The sequence below is a fragment of the Plodia interpunctella genome, chromosome 15, assembly GCF_027563975.2.
Source record: "Plodia interpunctella isolate USDA-ARS_2022_Savannah chromosome 15, ilPloInte3.2, whole genome shotgun sequence".
Lineage (NCBI taxonomy): Eukaryota > Metazoa > Arthropoda > Insecta > Lepidoptera > Pyralidae > Plodia > Plodia interpunctella.
Genome location: NC_071308.1, coordinates 7,115,783 through 7,129,119, shown reverse-complemented (window position 1 = coordinate 7,129,119; position 13,337 = coordinate 7,115,783). Strand labels below are relative to the sequence as shown.

Below are 13,337 nucleotides of genomic sequence, written 5' to 3'. Positions count from 1 at the left end.
ATGCATATCCCGATACCTATTTAGTTCGGCGTAATGATAACACTCCGCCAGATGAAAGCAACAGTGTTTGTAAATTATGGTGACTATAGTAGCTAAACCATAATAATTGCGGCATCAAGAACTATTTGTTTATTCTCGTTTAAAGAAATAAAGGTTTATTCGAAATGTTCAGATTGTAGAATTCTCGTAGTTGTTGTAGGTATACTAACATTACTATTTAGTAAAACTAACATTAAATAGATGATAATCTGTTTAGTCCTAAGATTTTATTAGCAGACAAAGGCTTAGGTATGGGCATTAAGTCCACCAATTTATTATTTTTAAAGTTGTTGTTGTTTGTTGTTGTGTTGTATGTGTGTTCATTTTCGCCAGAAGCTTTGTTTTTGTGGCATTTAACGCCTGACAAAAAACCTACGTTCGTTTTGAGGAGTTCTGAGTTCTGAGTGCATCATTAATTAGATCATGCTTATCACTATATTGCATTGGAAGTAGGAGCATTATAAACTTGCAAGATTTGATTACAGACAGACAAGCAAACATCTGGACAGGTGAAACTAAATAAAAGTTTGTAATATATAAAATCTTGTCATTATACTACAAGCTACAGCTACTGCTAGTGCGGTTGCTAGAAGAATAAACAAAATATCAATATGAGTCAAATTTCATGAGCTAAGAACATTGGGTAAGAACGTGTGATGCAACCACTCACGGAGTTCAGACGAAATTAGCCACACGTCAACAACGCTATTCCCGTTCTGCTTGTATTGAACTTGCTAAATTGGTACTCTCCTCATTCATAACACATTGACATTGATTGAATTGGATTTTATTGGCTTATTTTGGTGAAACTATTGTATATTTTATAATAATAACTATTGTATATTTTATTTATTTAGATTTTATTACCAATTACATATTATAATCAGCCAGAAAAATTTCCTGCGGTCCATTCCGGATGGACTTAGCCGGTGGACCAAGATTCGGTTCTTTTGGCACCATGTTTGGCACTAATGGAAGACTTTGTCTTCTTTATTAAATATTTCAACAACCTTCGTAAATTTTTCAGTTTCTGATTCCGACTACTGTTAAGTAGGTGCCTATAGTTAGTATTTTTTCATTAATATGTATGACTAAACATAATCATAGTCGTGTATCGTTTCTACAACGAGTGTAATTTTCTAAAAAATAAAGTGTTTATGATAAACCAACCGGGCTTGCGGTAATGCACGATGAGGTAGAGAGTGAAGAAGATGGCGAATGTGACGAGCGACATCTTCCAGCTGATCAGCAGCATGATGGCGACGCACATCAGGAACCCAGCAAGGGATAGCCACACGTTGTAATACTGACAGATAGATAAATAAAAAATATTAGGTGTAAAAAAAATACATTTTCAATGAAATACGAATTTTATTATCAAAACATCTAACCTGGTGGGCTAATATTACCTACAGTTATAATCAAGACAATCTTGTAACAATAAACAACGTTCTGAGTAATACGTAAAACGTCTTAAGTATTATATTATTTCAAAAGTATTATTTACTGTAAATATTGTAAGCAGCAGGACAGAAATACAACCCTAACATTAAATACATACCCTGAATGTCGGTCTCCAACCAAGTGGTCTGACGAGGGCCGCGTGGAATGTACAGAAATTGATGAGCGCATACGAAGTCAGATAAAAGTTTGAGATGAGAGGCGCAATTGTATTTAAGTCAGCTGAAACAAAATACATGAGTATGTTAAAGCAGTTTGTTTCCTCAAAAATTTAAACTAAATTTTAAGTAAACAGATATTATAAGAAAACATTATATAGCAAACTTACCAATTAAAAGAAATGCAAGTGAAACTAGAAAAGTTAAGACATATCCTCTATATGGTTCGCCGTGCCTGCCGTAAGGCTTGGAGAAGAATATGAGACCAGGATAGATGCGGTCGATGCCGAGAGCTTGGATCAGCCGGGGCACCGACAGCAGGTTAGTTAGGGCTGTAGATAGCGTGGCGGCCCAGCAGCCGCCGTAGATCAGCGGGCCCCAGGCTGACATCAGTTGCATAACCTAAGCAAAAGAAAAACAAATATTTATAGGTATTTAACTTAACAAACCAAAATCATGCAACTTTTGAAATAATTGCAGTCGATCCAATAAAAAAAAACACAAAAGGACACGCAGACTAATGTAGAGAGGTAGTTAGGTGATACGACTACCTAAAAATACTAAATTTGTAAGCGATACCAACCGAGTAGCTGTTATGCAGTCCGTACTTGCAGTCAGCGCTGAGACAGTCGCTGATCTGGTTGACGTCATAGGTCCCGTTGACGACGAGGGTCAGGTTCCCATTAGCGTTCCTCAGAGCTCCACCCCCAGACATAAACACCATCAGAGCGTAGCTCACCATCGAGATGAGTAGCGATAATAGTGTGCCTTTGGGTATCGCTGATGCAGGGTCCTAAAGGAAGGAAGAAGACTATTTATTGTATGTTATGTTAACCAGTTTTTAGGTTTCAGTTATAAATTAGTAATCAGTGGATTTGTGATTGATCAACTTACGCAAAACTCTTTGATTTTTCTGTCAAATGAAGAGGGCATAATACCTACTTAGTAAACGGACAATATTTACACTTACAGAATTTAAATAAAGATCATTTCATGCAAATTTGATCTCAATATAATTAAGATATCAGCCATAGTTGCATTGCTGATGCACAACTGATTTCATTATAAGAAAACATTTTAATTTTACGAGCTTTTAAATCAAGTTACAAGGTTTGTATTGAAAATGGCCACGAAAATAGGAACGTGTCACCAATTAATTCAATTGACTTCAATATAAGAGACTCATTGTCAAGAAACAGACGGAGTCCCCCAATTTGATTGGGTCAAACGAATTGTGAGCTTCATGCAACTTGAATTACGATTTCTTTAACAAGATAGGTCAATAAACAAGGTTTCGTAGAACACTCAATTCCTGCGTTTAATTTAATATTTAATTCCCAATTCGCAGAACTGTATGTATGAGTCATCAATCTGGATTGATTCCCTATGACGCCAGAGCGGATTCGTGACATCAGGAAATTCTCATTGAGTTATGGCTTTCAGTGCCAACGTCAACAAATATTTAATTTTACTTTAAAACGAGTTTATATAATGAAAATCTTTGTTTTAATGCAGCAAAAAGTACTTACTACAGAAAAATACCGAAGGAAAGCTCTGGCGAGTTGATAGGGTGATTTCGTCACCGACCCCGCGCCCACTAGTTTAATTAAGGGTTCTGACGTCATTGCGGCCAATCGACTGCTACCGGTGAAGGCTGCATAATGCTTATCACAATCTTCTGCTGCTATCCCCACACGTATTTTTATATCTTTCAGTTCATACAGAAAGGTGAAATCACAATATTTAGGTATTGCCTTGAAGCTAAAGCTTACAGGTTAGGGTACCTAAGTGTTCTTATTTGTTATACCTTCTTACCTACGGTACAATTGATTTCTCTCGGTATTTCTTCTTCTGTAACTTGTAATAGTAGGTAAGATTTGCTGACTAAATATATAATTTTTAATTCAACTTATATTGCATTATACCTTAAGATCTCCAGAAATATTAGCCCCAGCCTGGATGCCCGTGACGGATGGGAAGAAGATGGCGAATACGCTAAAGAAATTTTGGTCTTGTTGCTCGCTGAACTTGAAGTCTTCGTAGAAATTACTCTCGAATACGGAACCTGGTGAACGCAGGATTAATAGAAAAATTCATTATAATCGAATCCAAAATTTTAGGTACAAAAATTATTTCTTTCAAAGAGCAATGCTATTCGAGTGTGTTTTCCTTTCAATGGAATACATGTTCTTTACTAAACTTTTTTTTTCAGAGTATACTTATTTATACTTACTGCTAACTCCTACGAAACCTTGAGCTATCTCTTCGTCGGTCTTGGGGCCCATGATGGTGCCTACTATAAAGTCCGCCATGGCACCCACGATGATCGCGATCAAGAAGTTCTGAGAGAGAAATATATATAATTAAAGAAAATTCTTGCATCTTGTTTATTTATTGTAGCTATGAGGTCGTCTTTCTTTAATATCCTTCGACATCAAATAATGTGGTTTGACGAAGAAATATTAAAAGCCAGTTTGGCATGTATTCTGATATGTATGATATTTTTTCAAGAAACATAGTTAAAAGCTATCTACTGTTTATAAAGCGCTTTAAAACGGACACGAACCAAACACGCGACGGCCTAGTTGATTGGCTCGAAAAGTATAATTTGTTAAAAAGGCAACAAGTGATTAGTGACGTCAGTAATTTGCGGCTAATTCCACGGTGGAGCTTTTACTCTGAATTAATGCAATTTGCTTGACGAGGTGCGAGTCGCGCCGCCATCAATCTTCGGATGGCGGGAAAACTGAATGTATATCATATTCATTTATAGATTCATGCAGTGTAATTTGTAATACGAAGATGTAGCTACTTACAACAAGTCTTTACCTATTCTACTATATCTACAAAGGCTGTGGTGTTTTCTTACCATCAGGCAACCCGCATGCTCGTCTGCCCGTTATGATATAGAAAAATCTAAGCCTGATATCGACTGATAAAGTAGGTACGTGATATTTTCATGAACGCTCAACCCGAAAGAAAAGAGTTGAAACAAATTTAATTGAAACTGTTACAGTTCATTTGTAGCCTTTACTAATATGTTACAAGTACTATAACTTAATTAACATCTAGCTAACTAGTCCTAATTATTAAATTTATGAGGATGAAACTTAGGTATCACCTAAGTTGTAAGATGACAGATGAGCTCAAGGCTTAACCATCTCTTGATGGTCGAATGAACTCCCAAAATGAAGCCTGCGCCTATTGTAAATAAGTTTTAAAACTATTTGTTTCGATAAAAAATATTGTGAACATTGAAAGAGATGAACGAACAAAAAGAGAGGGTAGGGCAGGCACGCAATTGACCTCACAGCTGCAAACAACATCGCCGTAAAATCGATACTAGTCACTCCTGGACAAATTGACATGATATATCCACAACTATACTTATTGTACGAGTGGTTCGTAAATTTATTTTTAGGGCACTGTGTCCATCTATTAATTTTTTTTTGGGCGGAAATGGATAAAGGCGGCTTCAGTTTGTGGAAAGTTCTGGGAAGCAATGTAATTTTTGTGCTGAAACCATATTGATTATGATGATCCCAACCTGCGCCTTGCTCTCCCAGTCCATGCCCACCGCGCAGATGACGCACATGACCACCAGAGCCACAGCACCCACCAACCGCACGTCATTGACTCCTCCGTCAATGATCTTTAGCCCCTGGTAGTGGAAAAACAAGGTAAAATTCATAATTTTATGTAAACAAAAATATGATTAACATGATTATTAAATTTTATACTTTTAACTGTAATTGGTTCGTATTGATGGGGTATGTTGAGCTGTTTATTGTGTTACCCAACATTGTAGAAACGAGATGGTACAAATAGAACATGATACTTGATGGTAACCAGCAAGGCAAAACGAGAGATCCCTCTCATTCCGGTCTTTCTTGATTAAAGCGCAATCGTGATGGACAGAACTGCAGGCAGCGACTGACAACGCCCAGGGTCTTATTATAACCCCTTATTATTGTGAACCAACCTGACTCTTAAGCAGATCGTTGAGCGAGTCGCAGAAGCCTATAGTGTTCATGCTCGCGGCGACTGCGTTCGCGAACGCGAAGATGATGCCCACTGACGCGCCGAATTCGGGGCCGAGGGATCTTGATATTATGTAGTAGATGCCACCTATTTGTGGAATATTTATATACTAAGCACAATTTGTTACAACATGGAAAAACTAAAACTGTTTATTTTACTGTCATAATTATTGAAATGAAATTTGGTAAGAAGTTAGAACTAAAAGATATAAAACAAAAAAATCTGAAAACCGTAAATATAATTATATATTTACGGTTTTCAGATCAATTAAAATGAGCCGGACGTCCATTTACGCCTTTACACATTTTTTTAACTTTATCGCAATATATGGCCTGTAATGTGCTTTTATAAAGTTTAACAAAATATTGGACCTCTATTACACCTATAAAATATGTGAGTATTATTGAATTATAAACAAAGTTGCATCAGGTCAAGCTTATATTATAATAATATAAATGTGTATGGACCCTCCGTGCACGAGTCCAGCTCGCACTTGACCGTTTTATTTTAAAAAGGTAAAGTCACATATTCCAGTACATTATATTTAATTTAACAATTACATATACAGACAGACTTCTGTCATAGGCTCCGACTTACCTCCTTTGACCTCTCCATTGGTGCAAATAGCGCTCATAGAGAGCGTGGTGATGACGCAGACCACGGCCGAAATGGCGATGATGAGGAGTGACAGCCCGATGCCGGCCTGAGCCACCACCCACGAGATCCGCAGGAACAGCATCACGCCCCAGATGTTCAGCAGGCATGGTATCAGCACGCCCTACATCAAATACAGCTAATGCAGTCACAGTCACAGTAGTAACAGGCAGAAAAAAGATAAATATCGGTTACAGGAGTGACCATTACAGAGTGACATGTACAGAAGAGATGTACGTAGTAGGAAACAGAACACGAAACATTGTTAGTACCTAACTATTTAAATGGATTTGTTATACATGTCAGACATGCTTTTTAACTTATTTTTGAAAATAATAATGAGATGAAAAAATTCTGGTATCGAGCGGGAATTGAAAAATATTTTTTTCAGCTAACAAAATAACCTAACTACCTATTTCGAGAAATTTTCTTTAGTATGCGACTTATCCAAAACAGAGTTAGCCATACCTGGCTGCGACATCAGCATATCGTAACTTCATCAAAATGTCAGTCATAAACACCCACACAAATTCCAAAATAAGTATACCTATTTTTTTAAGATTTTATTCAAATGTTTTTTCTTGCCAAATAAGTAAGTTTCTCTCATAAATTGTATTCCTTGGCAATAAAACGTAGGTAATGACGATGATGACGTTTTGATGGAGGAAATTGTATATCAAGTTATGGATCGGATGGAAATCGATACGCGGCGGTCGTGGAGCGTCGCGTCGCCAGAGCATTGCACGTGCCGTCCTCGTCGATGGCGTTCTACGCCATATAGGCGTAAGTATTAGCTCCAGTTCTAGATCTAGTTCGTTTCACAATACAACCTATACAACCCTGTATAGGTTGTATTACAAAATACCTATATATGAATATAAAGTGGCAAGGTACCTTGCATAAAGGATCTACCTTTATGCAAAATTTCACGTTATTAGAGTTTTGATGTAAACTTATACTTAAGAGAATGGATTTCGGATTGGTTACAGTGGAAGACGTGAATGACGACTACTTGTTTTTAAAACTATTTACGGTGAGGTGAGTTTATATTAATTTGAATATTTCTTTGCATAAAGAATCTACCCAAGGTACCTAGGTACATAGGTAGTTCTTTTGTAACCACCTTTGTAATAGGATACCGACGTCTTGTGTTAATTTACAAATGTTGAGAGGAAAACTTGAGGAAAATGAAAAGGCTCATGCCGCGTTACTAAATCCTACACAAAACTAGATCTAGTTTTGTGTAGGATTTAGTAACGCGGATACAAGAAACACTCACTTGTATCCATCCTAATTTGATTCCTTGTGGTGGCGTTGGTGATTTGGTGTCTCTTTGGAATTTCTCGTCCTAGAAATAAAATATAGTTAGTTTGACGAATGTGGCTACTAGTGGCATCAACAATAATTAAACACATAAAATACCACAATCATTTGATGGAAACAGTTTAAATTCATATATTTTAACATTTAAATATTAAAAGAACTGTTTTCAATCCTTTGAGAAGAGACTGAATTAATGACACTGTATTTGCTTGAGGATATACTTATGTTAAATTGAATAATAAATCTGGCTTTCCAATCGTAGGTATTATTTATTGTTGGCTTGGCCGAATGCCCTTATTAATTAAAATTCCTTTAAATTTAATCATTTTATTTCTCTTCTATTTTTATCTGCTACCTACCTACATTTGTAACGTACTTACATACCTATTAAATTTATTTTTCACACAATATTCGCTTTATGAGACAACCATAAACAATATATAAAAATGGAATATATGGTGGCTGTCCACTACCTTACAAATATTCTTTCATGTAGGTATAATCTTCCTTGACCATCAAATCTACCTTGACTGTTACAATTTCCTCGAACATATCCTCGACTATCATAATTTCCTCTATTATTATAAAATCCTCTTCCTGCAAAATTAAATTTTACTCCTCTTTTTCCACGATTAAAAGCACTATGTCTTTTCTCATTCTCCTGCGAAGAATTATTTCTCTTCTTCTCCTAATATCCTATCCATTACCTACCACATTTATATTCAAGTCTCCAATTGTTTCTAAAGCTGTTAATATGGGCTCATATGATTTGGGCATCGACAATAATATATAATTTACCTGTTCTTCTTCCGAAATTCCTCCTCCTGCCTCTTTTAATGAATTGTATTTTTGTAAAATTATGATTTAAAGGATCTGTTTCTTTGTATTTAATTTCACTTACTTGTCTTCGTAAAAATAGTTTACTTCTTGTACTTTTTTTTTTAAATTTTGTTCTACATTTCTAAACAATAGGTGGGCCGAATCTTTTCTTACATATTCTAAATGGCTATCCGCTGCAGGTGCTATTATTAGAGCTTAGGCTCGTGCCTCTAGGTTTTTTTGTAACTGAGTCTTTTTTATAACACTCCTTATTTTCTATTGCAAATTCAAATTCAAATCATTTATTCAGAAATTAGACCTTCACAGGCACTTTTTCTCGTCAATCTTTAAATTTATAGTTATTTCTCACAAGCTAGAAACTACTGGCATTTCGGAACGACCACTGCTGAGAAGAAATGCCGAAAGAAACTCATTTGAACAGTGTTGGTCCCTATCATGCCAGATCGGCTTACCATTATTGTTTCTTACAATGTTTTTTTTTCTTTCTAATAATATATAAATTCGTTATTGCTTCGATAGAATTATTTTCACACATAATACTTTTGATTCTGAAGGCCCACGTGTTTAAAGATTCTCCGGAAAATTGCACCACATTATATTTTAAAATATTACATTATTTGTTTGCCGATATCTTTAATTTTTTTTTCAATATTCAAATAATATTATTACAATACTATACCGTACGCATCTGGCGCAGTAGAAGCGTGCTATTGGCTTTGTAGATCTGAATGTCCTTATTAATTGAAGTTTCTTTGAATTAAATCATTTTATTTCTTTTCTATTTCTATCTGCTACATTTTTAACATCTTACAAGGTCACATAGTCAAATTATTTTTCACACAATGTCACTCTATGAGACAACCATAAACAATACATAACAATGGAATATAACCTTTAAATGTGGTGGCTGTCCACTAACTTACAAATACTCAACAAAATATTTATTGAAAATAGAAAAACCATGGAATTAGTAGGTACTCCGACGTAGTACCTACTCCACGTACGTACCTACTTCCAAGAGAAAAACATAAATGTGAAAATTGTAGCAAGCGATTTTCCTCTTGATATCAACAATATTGTGTAGCAACCGATACAAAGGACACTACACACGAAGAAGGCTGAGGTTGTCAACGATGTATAAAACTTGTTTGAAAAATTATTGTGCCTTAACCTTGCAAAATATAATTCAGTTTAATTTTCTGTGTTTTATAAAAAATATGTTTTATTCTGCAGACTCTCCAGTGGCCATATATGTATATGGACTGATATGGATCATTTGTAGATTGATCCAAGTTAGGACGGCCCTGTGTTGAATAATTAAGAATAAAAACTTTAAACATGCAAATTTTTATGAAAGAGTATTTCAATTAACGTCGGTCACGTGTTTGATAACGTTTATGGGTAAGTAATAGAAAATATAAAAGGTCATTAATTATAGTTTTGAAGTTATTAATGTCTGAGTGGTTCTCAACGACATTGTTCACAGTCTGTAGCGTAATGATTCCATATAATCGGTTCGAAACGGCCGAAACTGGCTGCATCCAGATTGATCACCACATAGTCACACTTTACTATGATGTGACTCATATAAATACCTACTCGTTATTATAATTATTGTAATATCATTAATGTTACATACCCAGTCACAGAGCAAAAGTTTATTTTGCAGGCAGGCATGTTATAAAGGTTCTCTGTAAGTTTCACCGATACTGATTAATCATTATTTAGAAGCTGACACAAATTTTGATACCCTTATTTGTTTTTACTCGAGTGTTACTCTTAAGTTGCAACAGACTACAAAATTTTAGGTATTTTTCTTCTTAGTTAAAGATAACAGATAAAATTATAAAAGATATTTTATTTGCTAAAACATTAAATTGACACATAAAATCTTAAAACACAACATGCCTTAGTACCATAAAATGGTGTGCAAATATAGTTACTCTGCTACTTAGGAAATTTGATTAGGAAAGGTTCTATTCGTTTTAATTGAATTGTAATTAGTTAGTATAGGTAGGTCAATAATGTTTATGTTAAAATTTTGTATTATATTTTTCGCAAATTAAATGCTTATTTCTCAAAATTTTTTAACATCTGACAAAACAACCTCTATTATTGTACCTAAGCATAATTAGTTCAAGTCTGTTGTAAAATTTTCTACAGTTTAGTCAGTTCATGAAGTAATGTACTTCATGAACAAGCGAGTAAGTAGATTGTATTGTTTCAGATATCTATAGATAACAAAGATTTTAACTGAAACAATACAACAAGGTCTGTGGCAAATCCAGCTTTGGAAATGGCAGCAGACAAGCTGTAAGTGAATTTTTGAACTCAATAAATGTAGATACCTATTGCATCCAATGTTGTAACGAAGAATTTAATTTCGCATAAAATTCACGTGTATTTCAAAAGAGAAAATTTTCTGCTGCAGATGTGACGCGATTACGTTAATCATAATTATCATAATAATCGCCATGATTGGACAGGACCTGACGAGCGACAGGTGACGGTGTTTGTTATTTGATGCCACAGATTATATACGTGATGGACAACAACTGTCCCCGACTTCCCCGTCGTTACCACATGCTAACACATATCGTGTTCAAGGTTTGATCGACAGATACAAAATACTCGATTTATCTTTGTATTCTATTATTTACAAGGAAAATTTGTTATAGGTAATATGGCTATCGATTTTTGTAATATTTTAGCAAATTAGTTAAGTTCTCTATGGTTCTCTTATATTATGCTGCTACGAATCAGGTTGGGTTATAAACTTAAAAAAACAATAATAACACCACATTATAGTTAATTATTAGACAGAAATTTGTTTTGGATGTGGCCACAGTTTTTTGAGCTTCTGATAGTTTATCATCATCGGTTATTTTTTAGTAAACGTACATGTTTAATTCACAAAGCCTGTTTATCAGCCAAGACAAATAGCAGTGGCAAATCAAACACAATGTATGAGTTAACAACGGAATGACTACCTCCGAGCGGTTAGCACCGGTATCCACTCGATTAACATTCTTTATTTTTAAATACATTCTAGTATCGCATACAGGGAACAAGGACACGTGTCGCCTTTCTATGACGTCAAAACTATTATGTAAATGACAGATAGCCCTACGCGCCATCCATCCAATTAGTGGAAAATGGGAATGATCGAATTTGAGATAGGAAACCATGAAAATTTCCGTTGTCTTTATTTCTTGCCCACAAGACATTCACTATAAGGCTGATAACAACTTAGCTACCTACCTAAAGCTGACACAATGATAATATCAACACATAGTACTTATTAGACTATACTTCCAGTAATATCAAAATCAATTTTGATTTATGTTTGAAATAATTTAAGTTTAAGTTCCTATTTAGTTTTCATTTAGGTAATGGTTATTTTTTACTTATTTATGGTATATATATATACTTATTAGCTTCTTATTAGGAATAATAAAATCAAGAATATTTTTTCCACTTTGACACCTGTTGCAGCGATCGCACAACTAATATTGTTGACTGTTGACGTCTTCCAAAAAATTATTTTCACACAAACTATGATATTTCGATGATGTAATTCTGGGATAATCTAGATTTTTTAATTATCTTAAGTCCTTTTATCGCTTTTTACTCGTGATACTGAGTACATCGGCCGTAAATCAACAATTAAAAAAGTATACAAATTGCTGTATTTGTCCTCTGACATAATCTTGAAATTATAAGATCGAAATCTCATAATTTAGATGTGACATTTAACGACATTTTAATTGCAGGAAACATGATCAGTAATAGGTGGTTTGGTGGTGGCTTGGCTAGTTGCTGTTTACCGAATTTTCGTGAATTTGTCTGATGGCCAAATAAATGCCTTTATTCGCAAAGTAGCCCTGAGTATAGGTATTATTAGCATATTTTTTATATTTAAAATATCATCCGTCATTATATGTATGTATAGTTACCACTAAGTATGGAAAATTGTAAACTGAAGATTGTTCTTAACAATGAAATGAGCAGAAAATAAGCCCAATTTTCATTACGATATTAATGATATCAAAATAGTTTCATTTGTTAAAAAATACGTCCCCCGACGCGACTACGTTTGCGTACCAAAATATATCTTCAATTCATACTATATTTTTTCTTGCTTTTTAGGCGGAGAGGGTTTTTAAAATATTTCCATTTAACTTTTCAGCAATCCAAGCATCGACTTTGCGATGAAAGACGTTGAAATTTTACGAACGAAACTATTTCGCGTAGTTAGTGTTTTAGGTACCTCTTCCGTGATGAGATGATCTCCATGCAACTCGCCAAGACTGGGTCTTTTCAACGCCCTCTTAGAGTTCCTATAGTTCTCCATCCTGGGCAGGGCTTCCCTGGTCAACTGGGCCAAAGACCGCTTCCTCCTCCAGCCAGCATCGTGTAGCCACGTGTCGGGCTGGTTGCCCCCCGCCCCCCGCTCCGCAGTCTCCGCGGACGTCCTCAGAGGTCGGCTGATAATGCTGGCACCCATGTGAATGCCATTTTTCTTCTGCTCCGACTCCACAGATGAAACAGTGAATCTAGAAATTTTGAACCAATATAAGTTTTATGAGCATATTGACACTAGATCGGACATACAACAGGCAAAACACCTAGGTACTTTTAAATAGTGTGCAAAGTTGCAAATCTGTGGAATTTCTAAATGTGAACAATTATTATAGTAGCAATAAATTGTGATACCTTGTTGACTTCTGCACTCTAAAAATAAATAAAGGATTAGGTAAGTAATAATTGAACGAATGAAGCATCAAAGGTAATGGAAGGCATTTATTTATCTTGGTCTTT

The 13,337-nt window shown here is 35.1% G+C and overlaps 1 protein-coding gene and 1 long non-coding RNA gene across 2 annotated transcripts in view; one reads left to right on the top strand and one right to left on the bottom strand.

The window, feature by feature from the left end:
- Positions 1-13,337, bottom strand: part of NKCC (sodium potassium chloride cotransporter) — a 28,065-nt gene that overhangs the window by 4,571 nt on the left and 10,157 nt on the right. The window contains exons 3-13 of the mRNA XM_053756127.2: positions 12,787-13,072; positions 7,633-7,701; positions 6,297-6,477; positions 5,641-5,786; positions 5,206-5,319; positions 3,892-4,000; positions 3,584-3,723; positions 2,242-2,451; positions 1,829-2,060; positions 1,601-1,722; positions 1,210-1,345 (exon numbers count right to left, since the gene is read on the bottom strand). Coding sequence (XP_053612102.1) covers positions 1,210-1,345; positions 1,601-1,722; positions 1,829-2,060; positions 2,242-2,451; positions 3,584-3,723; positions 3,892-4,000; positions 5,206-5,319; positions 5,641-5,786; positions 6,297-6,477; positions 7,633-7,701; positions 12,787-13,072 — 1,745 coding nt within the window. The remainder of the gene's footprint in view (positions 1-1,209; positions 1,346-1,600; positions 1,723-1,828; positions 2,061-2,241; positions 2,452-3,583; positions 3,724-3,891; positions 4,001-5,205; positions 5,320-5,640; positions 5,787-6,296; positions 6,478-7,632; positions 7,702-12,786; positions 13,073-13,337) is intronic.
- LOC128676167 (uncharacterized) lies at positions 9,056-12,801 on the top strand. The gene is made up of 3 exons (XR_008405370.2): positions 9,056-9,917; positions 10,744-10,829; positions 10,948-12,801. It is a non-coding gene; the product is annotated as an uncharacterized LOC128676167 (long non-coding RNA).